The sequence below is a fragment of the Coloeus monedula genome (genome assembly GCF_965178545.1).
Source record: "Coloeus monedula genome assembly, chromosome: 3".
NCBI lineage: Eukaryota > Metazoa > Chordata > Aves > Passeriformes > Corvidae > Coloeus > Coloeus monedula.
The window spans coordinates 78,463,107-78,483,537 of NC_138783.1; the positions used below are offsets into that span (position 1 = coordinate 78,463,107).

Below are 20,431 nucleotides of genomic sequence, written 5' to 3' on the forward strand. Positions count from 1 at the left end.
GTTGGGTATTTGAGGATCTCTTAACCACATCAGAGTAACATTAGATGTCTCCAAATACACTCCTCTGTGGTACAGTGATCGTCTGTAGCATCCCAGCTAAAGAAGAAAAGATATTTGAATATTTCCTTGGTTTTTGTTGTTTTTTTTTTTTTTTTTCCATCTGTCTGTCATAGCTGTGTTACCTGATATATTACCAGTGCAGGGCTTTCCTCTGTGCACTGTCCTTGAGTGCATGGATCACTTGATCTTAGATACCACAAACCATGGAGGTTCCCTCAGTTCCCTTCAGGATGTTTTTCACAAGCTCAACAAACAGCCTTCTTTTTGCTTTAGTTAACATTACTGATTTACGGATCATAGCAATACACTAATTACTTACTAAGAACTTATGAGTGTATATTTTCATCATACTGTAGCACAGAAACACTCCATGACTTTGTTTGAATGATACCTTGAAAAATTTCCCCTTCTTTAACTGGACATGTTGTACTACCTAAAATTACCTAAGATGTTTCACGCAAATGGTTTTTATTACTATTGGACTTGCCTCCATGACTGTAACATTGCTTTTCATATTCCACTGACATTTTCTCCAAATACATTGCAAAAAACATACCATGAGTCTAAGGAGTGCAGTGTTATTATTAAATGGAAGTGTAAAGCTTATCCATAGCAAAAGCTCTTAATTTTTAAGAAGAAAGTGCAGAGAAATTAAGGAAGAAATCAGACAAGTCAGCTGGAACTTCGGAGAGTTTTGTAGACTTGGTACTTTTTAAAATTACAGGTGCAGAAATTTGCCTCTGCTACAAGCTCCAGATTTTGGGGAGAGAGTGGATGCACAGCATCAAGGGTTTATAGGCAATTCTAACCAGAAGAAAAGCTTTATGAGACTTATATTGGGAGTCAGCCTACAAAGAAGAAAACTCTTTGATCACATTCCTCTCCTCTTGCTGAAAGACAGTGTAGGGAATAAAGGAGAATTTTCAGGCCTAAGTACAACTTGATTTTTGCCAGGTAAAATGAAAAACTGCATAAAGTTCAAAAAGATTTATGTAGAGGAATTGAAGACACAGCGTGGGACCTGTGCATGATTTTGATGTAGCGTTTAGGCACTTACCTTTCATATGCTCAGGTGTTAGAACTAGGGGGAATTCTGGTAAAGGACTTCTGAGGGCTGAAGTTGAATTACATTAGAGACATAAGCACACAAAAACGTGTATTTCAAGAATTTACTGGTGAGAAAAAAGGAAGAGGCCACTTCAAGATAAATGAGGAAAGAAAAAAGTATTAGATGTCTTTGAGCGACTTTAGTTCACATTCTGTGTATAGGATGCAAGATAATGCAAGTTTTTATTTAAAAACAAACAAAAAATAAAGTCATGCTGATCTGTCCCTTTTAAAACTTTGAAAGTCATTCTGATCAGCAACAAGTGTGAGGCCAGTGCTTCATTCAAGCTACAGTAATGCTACAGATGACATCCTGGCTTTGCAAGAGAATGGCTGAGATTCTTTCTGGCCCATATGTGTTTTCCTGGGTGATAGTAAAGTTGCATGCAAGATCTTTTAATTTTCTTTGAAAAGATAAAACTGTGTAAATGAAAAGAGGCAAGTACAATGTAACCACTTCTGCTTGCTCAGAGGGAGGGGTTAGAGAAATGAGGGTCCTTGTAGACAAAACTTTAGACTTGTTTAAAACTACATAGGAAACAGAATGCATGAATGTCCGGCTGAGCCTTTTTCCTAAGCTGTAGTCTCTTACCCTGCTGCTGTAGCCACTCTTTGTGAGGAAAATACAAGAAATACAACTTCACAGTAATAACTGTCTGGAACATGTTTCATTTATTTCTGTCATGAAGTTATAAATATGTGTAGTGCTTAAAGTGTGAGATGCGATTATGCCACGTGATTACACTGTCTGCTGCAACTGAGGAATTCAGTGTTTAGTAACTGCCAGCAGAGGTGAATTAGTCTACAAAGGAGAGGTCCACAACTTCCAGCAGGTGATGGGGGACAGTGACTGTTGTGTATCACGTGTCCAGTGGTGAATGATCAAGCATGAGGAATTGGATTTCTCTGACTTCTGACATCTTGCATTGAATCTCAAAATGTTTCCTTCTTCTGAAGTTTAGAGGTAGAAGTGCTTGCAGTGGAGTTTTGAAACTAATTTTGCTTTATTTGCAGCTTTAGTCAGTTCTCCGTGATACGATTATTAATGAGACTAAAAGAGATCCTTGAACAAGCATTTGAGTCTCTCTCCTTGTTCATGTTTGCAGCTCAAATCCAATCCTAGCAATAATGAGGAAAAAGAAGCCCAGACTCAGCTGACAAAATCTGATGAGCTGCAGCGCCTGCATTCACAAGCATTATCTGCCTACCAGCAAGAGGATTACGAAGCTGCTATTTCTCTTCTTGATGAAATCTTGGCAGTAAGTGTTAAGTCAAATGGTACTGTGAAAGGAAAGTAAGAGCTTCTGTCTGACATCTGTGTGTTTTCGTTTAATAGTTCTTCACTGATGTGAAAATAACTTCAGTGTAACTGGTTTAGTTTTGCTGAGCACCATGGGTCTGTAATGATGTTGGAGAGTGGAGAAGGCTGAGCACTAACTGCAAAAGAAGTCAAAATAATAGTTTGTGTTAAAGATACTTCAGTGAAACTTCTGTTACAGATAACTTTTTTTATTTTATTTTCCTATTTTTCTACAGTTTGGTATTGGGGAAGCTGGGAAAAAGGTTTTCTGAAATGAATGAAGTTTTGCCAAATACAGGAGTTGTAGGTTTTTTCATCTGGATTTTTCATTGCATATATGCAGACGGTTTTTGTCTTGAGAAAATGAAGTAACAAAAGACAAACCCCACAAAATTAAAAATGTATATAGCTAGCTGAATTTTCAGCTTATTCCCTAGGTATATGTATTTGTTGAATCTTAATCTGTATAGACAGCCTGATAGCATAAGCATAAATAACTCAATCATGCGGGAATTCTGTGTGTCATATAGATATGTACTAAAAGACAGCTAACTGCTATGGCTCTGCTCATACAAACTGGTACTGTTGACTTGGAGTTTACAGCCTTGGAACTTTTGGTGAAGAAGCTGCCACAGTGTGGGCATTGGTTTATGGGGAGGCAATGTGGAAAAGCAGAAAAGCCTCCTCTAAAATGATAGTTTCCAAATAACTGATAAGACACAGATTTAATTCCCTAAACCAAATTTTGGTAGGCAGTTCCTTATGAGTAATTATTTTTACCTTACTGTGACATTTTTGCCTTTCTTTATTCTTAAAATCCAGATATTAAGGTCAAACTTTGTGGAGCTGCATCTTACCCACAGGCTTCTTCCTAGAGGGCAACCGGCAGCTTGGTCCTTGCTGTTCATTACCTCTATTCTTTTGGGAAGATACAATAATTTATGATTCTGGTATCTTCTCCTGGAGGCTCAACAGACTGTCCTAGTTTAAGCAATGCCAGTAGATTTAATTCATCTCTCTGCATGAGTTCATTGAATCATTTACAAAATTTTCAGGCCTTTGTTTTCTATTTGGGCAGGTGCATCACAGCATCCACCAGGAAGCAGAGATGCTAATTTCATGAGCTCTGCATGCAGCTTGAACCTTATGCTATTGCAGTTGGCAAAGTGAAATTAAATGGGATTTTTCTTTTGGGGAGGAAAAGAAGTGAAATGTTATGGACCAAAAACAAGCTTTAATTTTGATTTCTCAAGGTTTGTGTTTGGGATGCAGAGCTACGGGAACTTCGAGCAGAGTGTTATATAAAGGAAGGGGAACCAAGCAAAGCCATTAGTGACTTGAAAGCTGCTGCCAAATTAAAGAATGATAATACTGAAGCCTTCTATAAAATCAGCAGAATATATTATCAGCTGGGGGACCATGAATTATCTCTCAGGTAATTTTACTATTCGCTGTAATCATTATAATTGAGACAGAAAATATGTAGATCTTGATAAACCATGAAGTATCTATTGTGTGGGGTTTGGATGGAGAAGCAACTGTGGTCTAGATCTGATAGAGGGAGTTCCTTTCCAGAAACTAAGAATTGGCAGTGAAGATACCCATGTTTATTCTTGGCAAGACCAGCCATCAATGGTTCCAGGATCTTGTTTCCTTAAACAGAAGCCAGAGTACCTGTCCATCAGAGTTGCTTAGAGGTGCTGTCTTCATTGTATTCCTCCATCGGAAACGCTTCTCTAAACTTCCTTTAGTGGAGCCTTTTTTTAACCTTAAACCTCTGTTGAAGTTAAGTTTAAGATGCAAACAGAAAATGTATACTTTAAGGTTACAAGCTTAAGTATAAATAAAAATACAGAAGCATCCGAGTATGAAAAGCTCGGGGTACAGAGCTGTTTGCCTTTCGTTCCTGCAGACAGTCCTGGATGACTTTTTGATAATGCCCTATCCTTTTGTTCATACTAAGTTAAGATCTTATTCCCATATGTCCCTAGTCAGTCTGGCAGATAACTGCCCTTACCCAATCCAGACTGTTCAGTTTGTACTCTGTGCCTAACTGCAAAAATGGTGCAGCTTCCTTTTGCACAGAAGTGGTTTCTCTGCCAGTCATAATTTCAGATGTGCTGCCTTCATCTCCAGAATCCTTCCAATATGGTTTCTGCCACAGAATCCCTTCAATAAGGTGAAGAGAACTGAAAAAGCCTGAGTTTCTTTCCTTGGTGGATGGAAGCTGCATGTGATTATAATTGCAAAAATTCATTTTATAGCTGGCCAAAAGTAAACATGAAAGTAATTGGTTTGCATTAGGCATCCCCTTTCCAGAGCTTACTTAATCTTGTGAGCTCATAGGTCACTTCTGTGATGCCTTTGGGTAGCTGGCCATCACTTTGCACAGGGATTTCAAGTATAGGTGGTATTTTCGTTACTTAAAAAGTACAATTGAGAGCACTGTTGAAGAACAGAATGGAATCAGAATGAAGGGATAAGCCTCTTTCCTGTATTCTTACCTGATACCAGTATTTTTTTTGCATAGTGAGATAGGCTAAGAAAGAGTTCTATAGCTCCTGGACTTGGCTGGGTGCTTGCTCTGGTCCTTCTATTAGTTTCTTCCTCTTACAGGCCTAATTATTTTCAAATAAGAAGATATTTTTGTCTGTGTTTAGGAACAAAATAAAATTTTGTAATCTCTTCCTGAAATTGACAGCGTGGTTGTGCTATGATGACGATGGGATCCAAAACATTTATTCCTTCATATGATTGCATTCTGGAGGGTTTTGGGGGTTTTTTTTAGACTTTTGACTATTTTGAGAGATACTTGCCCTAATCAGAGTCTGATTAAACATTCTTCACAGTGAAACGTCAGGCTCAGGCTTGGCTGAGTTTCCATCAAAGAGGTTTGAGTCTTAGCTGAGCTTTATCTGTTTGAAGCAGCACAAAATACGCTTCAACACAGGAACTTTGTAATATATCTGAGTTACAGTTGATGGTAATTTTCATATATATTTATCTGAGAACTGCTGAATATAATTTTTTTCACAGATTACCATTTTCTTTGGCTCTTTAGTCAGTTATTAATGTAACATTTAATCTTTAATGTGTTTGGCAATACAAAAGAATTAAAACCAAAACCAGATAAGTATCCCTATGTTTTGGAAGACTCTTGCTAGTCTCGCTTTATATTAATTTTTGGATGAAGGGAGAGATTGTGTGAAGAACTCAAGTGTTCTGAACAGCTTATATATGCTGCATTGTGTCTCTAGGTGAAATTTCATGATATGTGGTGACCTAGTTTTTCGGTTGGTTTTTTTTCCCCCCCTGCTTCTCCTTACCTCCCTGTGAAAAGTGAGGTCCGGGAGTGTCTGAAACTGGACCAAGACCATAAGCAGTGCTTCTCTCTCTATAAGCAAGTAAAGAAACTCAATAAGCAGATCGAGTCAGCAGAGGAATTCATCAGAGAAGGCAGGTAAGTATTCACTGCTATATTAAAGAAAAAAAAAAAGAACCCACAATTGAGGCACCAGCGTACTGATTGAGGAGCTGATTAAAGTGATGCTTTTTGCATGTGTCAGTTGAAGTGCATAACTGAGCACAGTTCTCAAATTACAATTAAAATAAATATTGACTTGCATAGCAACAATTCTATTCTGATTCCTTCTGATGCCACTGTCTCCCCCTTGCATACTTAACTTTTCTGCAGCAGGTGGTAAGACTGGTAAGACTCCCAGGGATGGGAGTTTTCAGCTGCCATATAGTATTACTGAGCACTGATGAGACCACACCTGAGCACTGGGCTTCCCAGTGCGGGAGAGATGAAGCTACTGAGAAAGTCCAGCAAAGTTCCACTAAGATGATGGAAGGACTGGAGAATCTCTCTCCTGCAAGGAAAGGCTGGGGTGGCTGAGAGTATTCGCTCTGAGACTTCTCTGCTACAGGGTGATTTCATCAACGTATCTGAAGGGAGGGTGCTAAGAGGGCCAGAGCCAGGCTCTTCTTGATGGTGTTCTGTGACAGGATCAGGCCAGTGGGTGCAAACTGAAACAGGAAATTCCCTTGGAGCATAAGGAAATGTTTTTTACACTGCCTCATTTCCCATGGTGCAGGTTGTCCAGGGAGGTTATGGAGTCTCCCCACTTTGGAGTTATACAAAAGCATTTTGGACACAGTTATGGGCAGATTTCTAGAGGTGGCCCTGAGTGGCAGTGGGGTTGGACCAGGTGATTTCCAGAAGTTCCTTCCCACTTCAGCTATTCTGTGATCAAAGGACTGTATCTTAAGACTAAAACCACCTACTAACTCTACTACCTTGATGGTAGAAGTAGTTCTGACCGATAAGCTTTTTTTTTCTTTTATGCACCCTGTTAAATGATAGACAATGCCTCTGTATTCTTGTAGTTCTTGCTTTACTTCAGTTTTGTGTTCCCAGGCATATGACATGCAGCTGTAAGGATCCCTAACAAATCATTTAGACATTGTCAAGGTGGCTTTTTTGAATGAAGTACATCAGGAATGTGAATAAGCACAACTGATGCCAGTTTTATTAAGCCAGAAGTCTGTTGGGACTCTTTTCACTTACTTAGCCAGTATCAGCACAGTTTCAAGGAGTCTGAGAGCTTGCATTTCTCTAGCCTGTAGCAACCCATGGGTTCAATCTTCCTCTTGCATTTTTAGGTAAATGTTCTAACCTGTTTCTTGCTGAAACCATGTAACTTTAGCATTTTGAGATCTTCACAGCAAAATTACACTTTACGATGTGACTTGTGAAGAAGAAAAGGAGAAAACATGCCTAAGTAAAGCTGGCATAAGGAGCTTTTTTGTATCTCTGTGAATACACAGAATCACTAGGTTGGAAGAGACCTTCAAGATCGAGTCCAACTGAATAGGTACCTTTTGTAGTGGGCAGATAGTGCAGTGCTCACAGCAAGATTCCAAGCTGGGTCTGTCTCGGGTATCAGAGGAGATAGTTCAGAGTCATGCTGGACAGGAGGCAAATCTGGAGACTCTTGGCTGTGCACGGTGACAGATGGCAGTCGTTATCTTCTGCATAAGCCTGACACGCCTAATGCCTGCTCTTCTGTATCACAGCGCAGAAAAGGGAATGGGGATGTAATTCTTGAAGTGCCTGCAAGTTTTCTTCATTCTGTTGTTTCACACTTTGCCTTTAAGGCTATTCAAGTGAAGGTCTTTTGCTAGAAGAATGGGAAAATATGTGAATTTTAAGAATTTTAAAATAAATCGCAACACCCTAAGATAGTGATTACATTTCATGATATTATGCTTTATGATTTAAACAGGTATGAAGATGCTATCAGTAAATATGATTCTGTAATGAAAACTGAACCAGAAGTCACAGTTTATTCTACTCGTGCCAAAGAAAGGATCTGTCACTGCTTATCAAAGGTAATTCTGCTTATCTCCCTCTGTAAATGTCTTTAAGACAGACACAAAACAAAACCCCCACAACTACATGAGTTTTATCTTTTTCCTCTCTAGAATCAGCAGGCTACAGAAGCCATCAAACTTTGTACAGAAGTTCTGCAGCTGGAACCAACCAATGTGAATGCCCTGAAAGACAGAGCAGAAGCTTATTTGCTGGAAGACATGTATGAGGAAGGTACAGTTGTATGCCATTGGCACATATGTTTTTGTGGACGTTTAAAATGTAGTCAGTGTTTCAAAGCCTTTTCTTTAACATGCAGTTTTGATTCTACACTGTGTTATCCTTAATTAGCACTGGTAGTTGCAGATTTACAAAAATACTTGGTGGTAATTTTGTCTTGATTAGTGTAAGTGGAATGTACTTGTTTTATCTACACCAGAGTTGTCTTTACAACAGTGGACTGTGTTCAGGATGTTTTATGAGACTGTGCAGCTTACTCACCTCAGACATGTTTTATATAATCAGCAATGTCAGAGAATTGCATTTAGAGGTAAAAGGTAATTAAAGTTAGGGTGATGTAAATCCATTTTAGGAGCTTCATTTTCGTGTCTTGAGATGGCAGCATGAAATAACGCTGTTCTATTCCCTAGCACGTGCTGAGGGCAGAGGAAGTTAACAGCCATTGCTTCTCCTTCGTGGATCTCTGTAGCGTTGCTCAGAGAGCAAACTGATTGTATTCCTGAGGCTGCATTTTCCATATGGAGTTTCTGTACAATGCATCCTACTACACGGAGTGATAGAAATGACCTCTAAGGTTATCAAGTCCAGCCATTAACCCAGCACTGCCAAGTCTACCACTAAACCATGTCCCCAAGTGCCGTATCTTCATCACTTTTAAATACCTCTAGGGAGGGTGACTCAACTCTTGCAAATTAGAGGGAAGAAAAGTTCCGCACAAATGCGGAGAGCCAACCTGATCTTGTGCTGGGGCAGATGCCTCCCTGTTACAGGATATAAGGAAACAGAGAGGACGTGCCTGGGATCTGGGAGAAGTTATTTCCTGTGTCAAGCCTGCTGGCCTTGGCCTAGCCTGGTTTCAAGTTCTGCTAGAGCAGAACTGTGCTTCTCCAGGTTCTGTAGCATCTCCCGTGCCTTCCTCCTGCCCTTGACAGCAGTGAGGTGGTTGTGGTTACACTCTGCCTTCCAGCAGAGCCCTCATCAGCAGCATTACAGCCCATTAACGTTCATCTGCCTGAAGGTGTCTTCATTTATCGTTCAGTTTTAACTGCACTAAAATGATGGCTGATTTCTCTTTGCTGTGGAGGACACTAGAGCAATTAAAATTGTAGTCTTATATTTAAAGGGGCAAACTCATTCTCATTCTTCCCTGAAAAAATTTTTCAAGCTGGAGGCACCTATTTTCCTGTTAAAGGTAGGAAAATTTCAAAGTACTTGTAATTCAGAACTTTGAAGGCAATTATTGTTAAGTGTTCAAGATGCAGTTCACTATGTATAGCTGAGTTCATCAAATGGTTTTAATTACTTCATAATCACATGAGATCCAGGGCTTGTCTACAGAGACAGATGTTTAATGACTCCATTTCTGGCATACCTCATAAGTACAGGAGTCTATCTGCCTAGAGCACAAAGTTTGTCAAAGAAGGAAAAAAAACTGCCTTGCTGTTTCAAAATTGGTCACAACGTACTGATTTTTTTCTGTTTTCTTTTTTTTTCCCCTCCCCACTCTACTACTGTAGAGGTTTCAGTAAGAGCATAAACTGGTTCTGTTATTTCTGTAACAGTCTTGGCATGGATGTAGGCTGTCTGCAGTTACTCAGGATTTTTTGATGGGTAATCACATCATTCCACATGCAGAATTAATCTGTCTCCATTTTAAAAATGCAGGCAAGATACCAAAACCAGTGAAGTTTTTTAGAGATACAGTGTAATTACCTATTGAGAGATCATGAAGATTCTTGTATTGGAATAATGAGTTAGATTTGACTGAAGTATTTAAGTTGAAAATGACACTGGGAAGTAGTTGTTCCTTTCATGTCAGAGCAGCATGAAAGGAAGTTTTCTGAAACATCAGGCTGGTAAGAAGCAGCAGTGGCTCTTCTGTTTGTTTGGGAGGTACTACTGCTTTTAGAAATTATGGCTCAAAATATTTGATTAAATATCTCACCTGACATACTAGGAATTAGTAATAAGTTTCTTGGCTTCATAGCAAACTTCTTGTCGTCATGAAGCTGCCATCCTGTTCCACCTGCTTCCAACCCTCACTTCGCAGATGGAGAGAGCAATTAGCCCTCTGAAAGATGAAAATCCCTGCACTGTAGTGTGCAGTCAAAATTAGAGAGCGAAAGGAGTGTACTGGATGAATTCCCTCTGCAGTGTGCAGCATTGAAACACCTTCCCTTGTGCTTAATGCTTATAGTCCTTAAATAAAGAAGCTGATTAAGAGAAAAAGAAGGGAAATTCAATACTGTCATGGCAAGTGGTTGACCCCTGAGCAGGTTTCCCACAGTGGTGCTGTAGGTGATGTGGTGCTCGGTGAGGCCGAGCAATCTGACCTGCATTTGGCAGGATGTTGTGCTGGCACCTCCCAGTATTACTGAAGCAGATTAAGTTCAGTGGTGCTTAAAATTCCTGGAGCAGTAAATCAGCATAATGAAATCCTTGCATTTTCACTGCTTTTATTAGTTTGATGGCATATATTGGGCACACTCCTGTTTTGGGTTTTTTTTTTTAATGACTGGACAAATTATTAAAAATACCAGTAGAAGGCAAAATTCTTTAAGCAGCAAAGGCAGTGTCCTGTGATGTGAAAATGAAGAGAAATTTTGGTTGGTTTGTAGTAGCCTAGGAAATTGTTTGGGCTCTGGCAATACTTTTTGGAACAATTTTTTTTTCAGTAACTGAAACAAGATTGTGGTGGTATCAGATGTCTGGGTAATACAAATTCATTAGCACTTCCTGCTGATTTGCTCAGAAACAGTGAAAAACAAATGTAACACCTGCTGAGAAATAGCATCTGCTTGGAAATAATCTGATGCAAGTACTTTGTGTAACTTGAGAAACCTAAGAGACTTGGATCTGCAAATGAGACCTTGAGGATTATAACAGTGAAAGAAGTGCAGTCTCATTAAAGACTTCAACTTGCTTCCTTGATAAATTTTGATATTAAAGATTATATAAACTTGGTGTCTTAAGCACTTGCAATAATAATAGAATTTACTTAAAGAAGTGTAGACCTCAAATTTCTTAAAAATTTCTTCTCTTGCTTTCATTTCTGAGAAATGCAACTCTTGAAATAAAAGTGAGAGCATGCCTTGGGAAAAAACCCATAAAATACAACTGTCTGCATATTATGCATGCAGAGGTGTAAAAAAGCACAATATTTGCCTTTTGCTAACAGTGTGAACTTAGTGGTAGTCTGAAATCTGTCTTTATAGTCAGTAAAGAGGAAGAGACTTTCTATTGTGTTGATTGAGTACAGACTGGGGGAGAAGAATAAATATTAAAGACTCTGGTTAATTCATCCTTCAGTTGAACAACAATGTGGGACTAATGTGCAGAGGGCTTTTCAAGTATTAATTGCTGAATTTTTCTTCTTGGTTTCTTTCCTCCTCCCAGTCCTAGATGCTCATTATGTTCATCCTTGTGACTGTAGTAACATCTAGAGAATGTTGTGACCTACACTGGTACCCACCCTTCTCTTTCATTTCCCACGAGTGTGATGAACCTAAAGAAAGAAAGTCACCTAATGCATATGTGAACATGAATTTCTTCTATTCCAAGGTTTTCTAATTTAGAAAAAAAAACCAAAATATGTCAGGTTGAAACAAAAGTTTTGCTGTTTATATATGGTAATAACAAATCTTCAGTTTTGTTGAGTTCTTTAAATGGAAGTTTGTAGAGTTGTGTAACCTTTTTTCATTGACTTTTTTTACAAAAGCTATTAAAGACTATGAGACTGCTCAAGCCAATAGTGAAAATGACCAGCAGATTCGGGAAGGGCTGGAACGTGCCCAGAGAATGCTGAAGCAGTCACAGAAGAGGGATTACTATAAAATCCTGGGAGTAAAAAGGTGAGCTATTAATTCCAGAGATGATGATGTGAAAGGTGGTTATTTAAACCAGTACGTTTAGGGTTGATCACTTGAATTTGTTCTGCTGAGTGTTAATTTTTGTTCTGTATCTTTCTATCTTCACTCTTCTGCTGTACTAATTTTTATTGTTCAACTTGTAAAGTAGCATTTGTTAACAATTCCTTTAGCAAGAATGCAAAACAACAGCAAGAGGAGAGGAAATAAATTATTTGGGAAGAAATTCTTAGTATAGATCCTGAGTCATGTGAATTAGTTGGGGAAGAAATGAAGACTGCCAAGAATTACTGAAAGTAACAAAAAATTGTGGCAGACTGAAAGGTATCAAAAATCCTTCTGCCATTAACCTTGAGAAACCAACAGCTTCCCCTGCTAATGAGGAGCAAAGAAAGTTCTGAACTAGTATTGGTTGTCCTTCCAGTTGTGAACTAATTTGATCTCTGTTTTTTGTTGTTCACCTGATGTTAAATTCCTCAGACTGACAGCTGTATTCTGGGGAGTCACTGGCAGTAGCATCTTTCCGAGGGAAGTAAACAGGTGGTGAAGGAGAGAGTGAGGAATCTTTGTTGAAGGTTGCAACTTGCTTCCTTTATTTTGTGTAAAGAATCTTCAGTGCCACTTGCAGAAGGTTAACAGCACCTCCTAACTTTCCTGATGCCCTTAATTAGTGTCTCAGTGTTTATTTTAAACTTCATTAGTGTGTGGCATATAAGCAATCAGAAAATGAAGTTACCATAATTTTATTCATCCAGAAATGCTCGAAAGCAAGAAATCATAAAAGCTTACAGAAAGCTGGCATCCCAGTGGCATCCTGATAACTTCCAGAGTGAGGAAGAAAAGAAGAAAGCAGAGAAAAAATTCATCGATATCGCAGCTGCTAAAGAAGTCCTCACTGACCCAGGTAATGATGCAGTGCCTTCATTTTTTTAGTTACTTTTTTTGCATCAAGGTCAAAACACAAGTGTAAGTCATAAGAAGCACTGCAGCTTCTATGCTGCTTTCTGCCCTTACCCATCTTGAGAAAGCAGTGCACTAATACTTGTATCCAATCTGTTGCATGAAGTCATGTAAATCTGGAATTACTATGTTTCAGTGACTTTTGTTAAAATCAAATAAAAATTATATTTTGAAGGTCTCTTCTAGGGATATCATCTTGTAGAGATTTCCAGGATTGACTAACTCCGGATATGCTTATATAAAGGATATGTGTATCTCCTTCTGCCTCAAGTGCTATTACAAACTGCATTTAGATTATAACAGCAACTGAAGTATTCCAGGAAAATCCCATTGTTACTGTGCCATGATTCCACCCTGGTTTTGTTTCCTCCAGAAATGAGGCGGAAGTTTGATGCAGGAGAGGACCCACTGGATGCGGAGAGTCAGCAGGGCGGCAACAACCCTTTCCACAGGAACTGGAACACATGGCAAGGATTCAACCCCTTTGGTTCTGGAGGAGGACCATTTACATTCAAATTTCATTTCAGTTAGAGCCAAGACTGTTTCTGGTGGCTGCTGCTGTTTTTTACTTAATTCATTGAAAAATAAAAAGTCTCTCAGTTCAAGACCCAAAATCATAATTTCTATAATGTTGTTCTTAACCCAGAGTCTTACTGCACTAGAAGAAAGCTCCTTTTTTTTCTTTCATTGGGTTTACTTTGTGGTGAGCTTGACAAGCTCACACTGATGGGGGTTGTGCTGCCTATGTATTTGCTGTGGATATGCAGGACTTGTTTATTCCTATGGATGGAAAAACCAGTAAGATGCTACTTAGGACAACACTTAAATTTAGAACTCAAGTATACGCTTAAAGATAAAAATGCATGTAAATATTTTTCTGGATTGGGGCCTAATAAACGTGGCAAGGGTAGTTACAGTAGTCTCTACATTAACAAACTGTTGGTTGTGCTCAGCAGAATGATCCATCTCCCAGTATTTTTAAGAGGAAACCCAAGTGAACACCTGCTGGATTGGCGTTGGCAGTGACAGAGGTGGGGAAGAGGCTGCGCGCTGAACCAGTTGCAACAATCGCTCTGGAAAAAGGGTGCTTGGGAGTACCTGTATCTGAAATACCTGCTCACTTTGTTGTTCACTAACCTGAAATTAATTGGGGTGATTTCTTTGGTGGAACCCTCAGCAGTGAGGTGGGGGTGGGTGGAAAGACTTGCTTTTCAAAACGCTTCTTTTTTGAATGTGATTTGGGGTGTTTTAGGTATGATTTTTGAGTAGTTTGCACTTTAACAAAATACCTGCTTGAGATTTGAGCAGAAAATGTTATGTGACATTTCCCTGATTCTGCAGCAGTTTGTTAGTTCTGTACATAAACTTAGAACTGAGACAGGTTGTGAGGCAAGTGTACTGCAGGAATATTAATTAATTAATACTAACTCCAGCCTTACCATGTAATAAAACTTCACTTCTGCCGAGTGATACAACAGGGAGTTAGTACTACATGAAATTGTAGTAATTTTATGTTATGTGCACGGTACTGCAGAGACAGCTGTGTGCAAAAACAGGGATTCACTTCCCACTAGCCAAAAGTCTGTTTTTATTTTTTCTTCTATATGCACGTACTTAAAATGGGTTTGGTGTAGTTGGTGCAACTGTGTGAATGCGCTGTGTGGTGTTACCAGGGCTGTAGCTGGTAGGAGTGAGGAGTCTTCTCGTTCTGTAACTGCATCTGTCATAATTACTGACATAATTACTGAGTTTCATCAGCAGCCATTTTCTTGGAATGCAGGAATTACAGTTTGTCAGTGTTCTCTTGATTGGATTTTAACTGGAAAACAATAATCAGTTGATAGGAGTCTTCTCTCGCTTCAACTCCTGGCACTTGAAAACCTAAGCAGCCTCAGTAAAACAAATGAAATTAGCAAATAAGGCCTTCAGTCTGAAAGGGGGTTTTTCTTACTGTAGATGAAGTTGCTGTTGAAGCAGAACCCTTGGCTCCTGCCTCAAGTACTTCACCACTATAATTGCAAGGCCATGTGGCTTTGTAAAGTGTTTTTCAACAGCAGTTTAAAGGTCAGTATTCACAAATTTATCTTCAAACTGAGGAGCTTGTATAGTGGTATCTAAAAATTTGTGATACAAAACCACCCCACTCTCCACTGTTGCATGTTCCCCAAGTTGAATGACTTTCTGCAAGTTCAGCTTGTGCTTTTGACCTGTTGGAAACGTTTTTGCTTAAACTGTTGGGGATGCTCAGGGCTGTTCAGAGGCTGGCATGGCTCTGAGGGGCTGGGGCTCAGACACAGGAACTCACTGCACAGTGAGGAACCTGCTGCTCCGTGGGCTTGGCCTCTGCACCTGCTGCTTGCTGGCAGTACCTAAAGCTGGGCAGGTACCTGTGAGTGGGTGGCTGTCCCATGGCCCCCTGCAGCCCTTGTCAGCCCTGTGCCCCTGAGGGGCTGCTGTTAACGTGAGTATTGAATGAGCCGCGTGAGCAATGTGTCTGCTCTTGTACATGCAGGAGTGGCTGGGCTGCGGGAAGTCACAGTAAAGACCACAGACAGCTGTGCTTGTGAGCCGGGGGAGTGCTGGGAATAAGTCTTCTTTCAAAGGACTGCCCTTGTGCAGCTTTAAAAGCTTGAGCTGAGAGAATTGTTTCCTGGGGTTTAATTTTTTTCTTCTAGAGAAGGAGTAAGATGTTCCCTCATGAGCAAATTCTTCATACAAGGCACTGATGTTGGAGCAGTGTCGCTTTGTTTCTCAGAGGCAGTGGCACAGTTCTGCTGTACACCGGGAGCATTCAGGAACAAAAAAGGACCGTGTGCATTTTGAAAATGAATGAATGGAAATGGGAAAACTACATTTTAAGAACAAAAAAGCTTGAATGTAGTCAGTAGATGCTGATTGCTGAATGCATGATTGCTGTTCACAGATTCCTTCTGTGGAAGACAGGTTCTTGGAAACAATAGCAAAAAGCGACAGTGGGGAACAAGGCTTTCCTAGTATTGAGCAGCTGCTGTTTACAGAAGTGTTGCCACCCCAGTGCTGTTTTGAAGGGCTTTGAAGTGTTCTGGAAACACAGAAAGACAAAGTAATGTTCAAAAGAAACCATTTCCCTTGCAAGGCTCTCCAGCTCCGGCGCTGCATTTCCTGACGTGACTCTGGAACATGAAGCGCTGGTACCCTGCTGAGTGTTAATGGTGCAGGCGACACGCAAGGAGGCTGAACTCGCCTTTTTATTTATTCGTGGGTGTCTGTAGTGCAATGATGTTCAGTAACTGAACATTGAAGTAAATGTCTCGGTAGTTTGTCAACTGAGATGTGCATGAAGCAGCGTTACCATAATTGGCTGTATGTAGATGCAAACTTTGTGGAATTCTTTCAGTTTTAATAAACTAGTTTCCAACTTGTTTTAAAATGAAGGTGGGGGGAGCATAGTTGGTACATGCTTAATACTGGTATAGTAACTGATCAGTATTTAAAGAGATTCAAAGTGAATTACAAACTGAAGAGCTCAAACTTGTGACATATGCAGAAAAAACAAAGCTTGTTATTGTTTCAGTTTTCAGACCAGCGTTTGGAACAAGAATTATCCTTCTGTTTAGGGCTGTGATTTATAGGAGTTTTGCTGGAAACTAGCCAGGATAGCATAGCAGGTTAGTTGTATTTAAAAGTGCCTTATTGTAAGGTATTGTTTGCTCTGTAATCCACACTTTTATCCATAAAGCTGTAACAAAATTAATGGGAGAATAATTTTTTTTTTGCCCTCAGCAAATCACTAAGTAGCAGTTTCATGTTTTAAGAAGGATAAGTAAAGCTAGCCAGAGATTTATCAAATGTTTCAAATTATAAAATGTCTTTATATGGAATCATAAATCTAAAAAGCAAGAACTGTTTTTTCTAGAACTGTGGGAATTATTTTATGGTATTTTTCACAATAAAGATATTTATGATGACAAGAAAGCACTGCTATGTATTTGTCTTCCCTTCTTTCCTCACCCTGCTCTCCAGGTTTGAAGTTGGAGCTGTGCAGAAATGCACAGGGCAGTTCTGCAGGCAGGGGAGGAGGAGGCAGCAGCCACATTCTGTGTGGAAGAGAACCCTGGATGTATGGAAGTCAGGTACAGCAACTGTAGAAGCCCTGCTGAATGCTGATTTCACCACGAGAACAACCAGCCTGTGGAATATCCCCAGGGAAATGGTGGATTCCCCAGTGCTGGACACTGAAATTTGCCTGACTGGGTGCTGGGTCATTGTGTCTGGACTGTGTTTTTGCCAAAAAGGCTGGAGCAGGTGATCCTTGAGGTCCCTTCCAACCCAGTATCCTACGGTTGCATGAAGTCTCAGTCTGAAGGAAAGTACTTGATTCAGGGAACAGGTTAAAAGGAACCTTACTGAGAAATACTTTTCATCCTAAAGCTCATCAACAATATTGCACTAATGCCTGGTTTGTTCATTTTCTGTTAAACTTACCAGCTAATAGCAAAAAGGTCAAGACATAGAAAAGACACTGTAATAGGAATATAAATTGTAAAATCCTTTCATTGGAATAGCTTAAATACTCCTTTGCTTATTTACTGAATTGTCCCATGTTTTGGCAACATTCTAAACCAGGATACGTTCTCTTCCCTTTCACAGGGCAGAGCACAGAGACTGGAAATAAAAAATAAGCTCTCTCTGCACCTCAACACCTCACCCTACAGAAGATGCCTCCTTCTGAACATTGCTGTTGTTTCCCTGCAAAAACACTTTCACAGCTTGAAGACATTTGAGGACTTGCTGCCATTCTTTTGCTTTGGATCTGTTCACCAAGTCAGGAATGCTTATCGTGTAATACTAAAAGGGAGAACAGAAAATAATCATCTTTTTTCTCCAGTGGTACCTTTTAATATTTTGTACAGCATATACAATCCATGGATTTAGTATTAAAAATATAATGATATGCTAATGACTCAAAGTGCTGCTTTAAAAAGTAGTGAATATATTTGTGGGACCTTTCTTATTTTATAAACCATTGTATATCTCAAAAAAAGAGCTTTCTTTGAAAGTAGTATTTTATGCAGAAAAAAATACTGTAGAACATTTTTTACAAATATATAAAACACTGTAGAAAATTGCATGAAACCTTTTACATCTTCAAAATATCTCCAGCAAATTACATTTATAAAATTTTATTCTAATCATTCCAGTAATCTCAAGGAAATAGTATTTAAAGAGTTATTTCTTTTTTTTAAAGCCAGTAGAGGTAATCCAATTTTAAAAAGAACAGGATGCTATAGAAAACGAACATGAAATCAGTGCATGAATTAACCACTTTTTATACTGCATAATACTCTCACACAGATAATCATAATTAAAGAGAATTAAGGTTTCTTAAAGAACCTTTAACTTCTGTCCTTAAGCAAGTTTTCCAATGTGTGCTTCAAGCACAGAATACCAAGGCAGATCAATGTGAAATGCTGCTGCAGAGTCAGGCAGCAGGGTGGAAGTATAAGCTTAGAAAAATATTTTGAAAATAAAATAAACAGTTGAATAATGGTTTGGGGTTTTTGTCCTCTGATATGGAGAATCAGTTATTTCCTTGTTATGCATGGAATTTATAGTAGTGCATATGTATCTGCTGAGTCAATTACAAGTCCATCTCTGTGGTATAAAAATACCAACTTAAAGTTTATGTTCAAATATATTTGACTTGCTGCATGATCCCCTGATGTAATTAAGAGGACAAAGATAACGAAACAGCTCCTGCACTGAAATGGGACAGAGGTAAAGAGAACTGACATTAGGCTTTACTGACTGTTGCTATTGGGTTACACAGGAAGTACCCCACTGGGTACTTCATACAAAGGAAATCCCTCAACAGGCACCTAAAAATCTGTATGTGACAGGTTAAAACTGTTTAAAATACATAAAAGTGAAACAAAAAATACAATAAGCTGTACAAAAACCTGCAGGTCTCACATTACTTGGTAAAATGGCTTGAAAAATACCAGCAACATGTGATTTGAAATACTTGCTCTTACAGTAAGAAATTGTAAATAACCAGTACCTGACGACAATGACAGTGGATACAAAATAGGCTTCATTTCTCTTATTGTTTATTCAGTTATTTGTTGCTATGGAAATAATGTGCAACTCATTGCTGATTCACCCACTTAGTGCAAATTACCTGGTCTTTTATAATTCCAAGCATTTAAACTGGAAGACTGCATTAAGTTGTTCTCAGAACAATGTGTGGTCTCATCCAATCCCAGTTTGAAACCAGCACAGCCTGAAGAACAGGGTCTGTAGTTAAGGCATTAGATTTCAGTTTAAGACACAAATTGCCCATTTTCAAATATGTGTATTGCAGGAACTTTGCCCTGCAATTTTTCTGGGATCAAAATGTCAGTATCCCATTAAAGCAACGGTTTTGTGAATACAGGTTGAGAAAATTACAGGAGACACCACTGATAGTCAAAAAATACTCATGTATTTTATTATTTTACTTTCAGTTAGAAACAGGATGATGATAATCAAAAGTGAGTAAAAGCAGCTTTCAGGTACTGACCTTCTGATGCAATGGATGCTGGTTGGAAAATCACCTCAACCAAAACCATAATGGAATTTTATCACACACTATTCAAGTGGCCAAAAGGAGCCTAAGAATCAAAAATTAGTTTTTAAAATCTGTAAAAGTGCAGTAATCCTGCATAGTAAATGGAAAGTGTCATTCCCTGTTTTAGCTCCCACATGGACTTATCTTTGTGTAGTCTAAATGACACACGTTACCTTTTATGAAATTCTTTGTGACCACAGCATTCTCTAGGGACAAAACTATGGGCATATAACCAAAATTCTTGATGTTTAAATACATCAGCCTAATGCATAAAACAGTTTTCAAGTACATATTCATTGTGTGTGTGTCCTCCCCCAGACTGACAATGCTGAACATCTCTTTCTTCAAATTCCTCTGGGAAAACTGTACTTTAAAGAAGGAAAAGAAAAGTAAAGCAACAGGGAAAGCTGCTCCATACTAGTTAAAAAACCCCAAACCCCCAAGTACTGGTGGATTTCCCATTTTTGTATTGCATTTAAAATGTTTTAAATAACACTTTAAGTTATAAAATATTTGACTTCACATTAAAGAATGTTGCAAATAGTGCCAATATAACAGCTGTAAATTCCGTTCGGTCCTTCCCAGAAGACTCTGGAGTTGTCACCATTGCTGGTCACGGGCTGTGCTAAAGTTCATCATGCTTGAGACCTGTAACCAAAGGGAAAAAAAACACACCAAAAAGAGTTACATAAAGACAATGCCTGGGTTTGTAAAATGTCGAGAAAGCCCTTTACTTTCCATTTTTTGTTAATCAGTCAGTTAAGCAACAGGGACTTTATTTGTGGAGCCTTGCTACAAACTGACTGTAAGCTTTCACAAAGAATAAAACCCACTAAGAATTCTTTATTAGGAAAAGTGAATTTGTTCCTCTGCTCAAAACTTTTAAATGTTTATCTGCTAAGTTTTTTCTTCAACCCTGGGAGCTGAGATCATCT

General features: G+C 39.0%; 2 protein-coding genes across 2 annotated transcripts in view; one reads left to right on the forward strand and one right to left on the reverse strand.

Moving 5' to 3' along the window:
• DNAJC3 (DnaJ heat shock protein family (Hsp40) member C3) overlaps nt 1-16,861 on the forward strand; it is a 30,560-nt gene extending 13,699 nt beyond the window's left edge. Inside the window, exons 5-12 of the mRNA XM_082278655.1 lie at nt 2,274-2,426; nt 3,721-3,902; nt 5,808-5,927; nt 7,756-7,861; nt 7,955-8,075; nt 11,800-11,932; nt 12,703-12,851; nt 13,281-16,861. Of these exons, the coding sequence (XP_082134781.1) occupies nt 2,274-2,426; nt 3,721-3,902; nt 5,808-5,927; nt 7,756-7,861; nt 7,955-8,075; nt 11,800-11,932; nt 12,703-12,851; nt 13,281-13,438 (1,122 nt within the window). The 3' untranslated portion in view covers nt 13,439-16,861. The remainder of the gene's footprint in view (nt 1-2,273; nt 2,427-3,720; nt 3,903-5,807; nt 5,928-7,755; nt 7,862-7,954; nt 8,076-11,799; nt 11,933-12,702; nt 12,852-13,280) is intronic.
• Nucleotides 16,862-19,413: 2,552 nt separating this feature from the next.
• Nucleotides 19,414-20,431, reverse strand: part of UGGT2 (UDP-glucose glycoprotein glucosyltransferase 2) — a gene marked incomplete at its 5' end in the record, with an annotated part of 80,025 nt that continues 79,007 nt past the window's right edge. Inside the window, one exon of the mRNA XM_082277531.1 lies at nt 19,414-20,144. Coding sequence (XP_082133657.1) covers nt 20,122-20,144 — 23 coding nt within the window. The 3' untranslated portion in view covers nt 19,414-20,121. The remainder of the gene's footprint in view (nt 20,145-20,431) is intronic.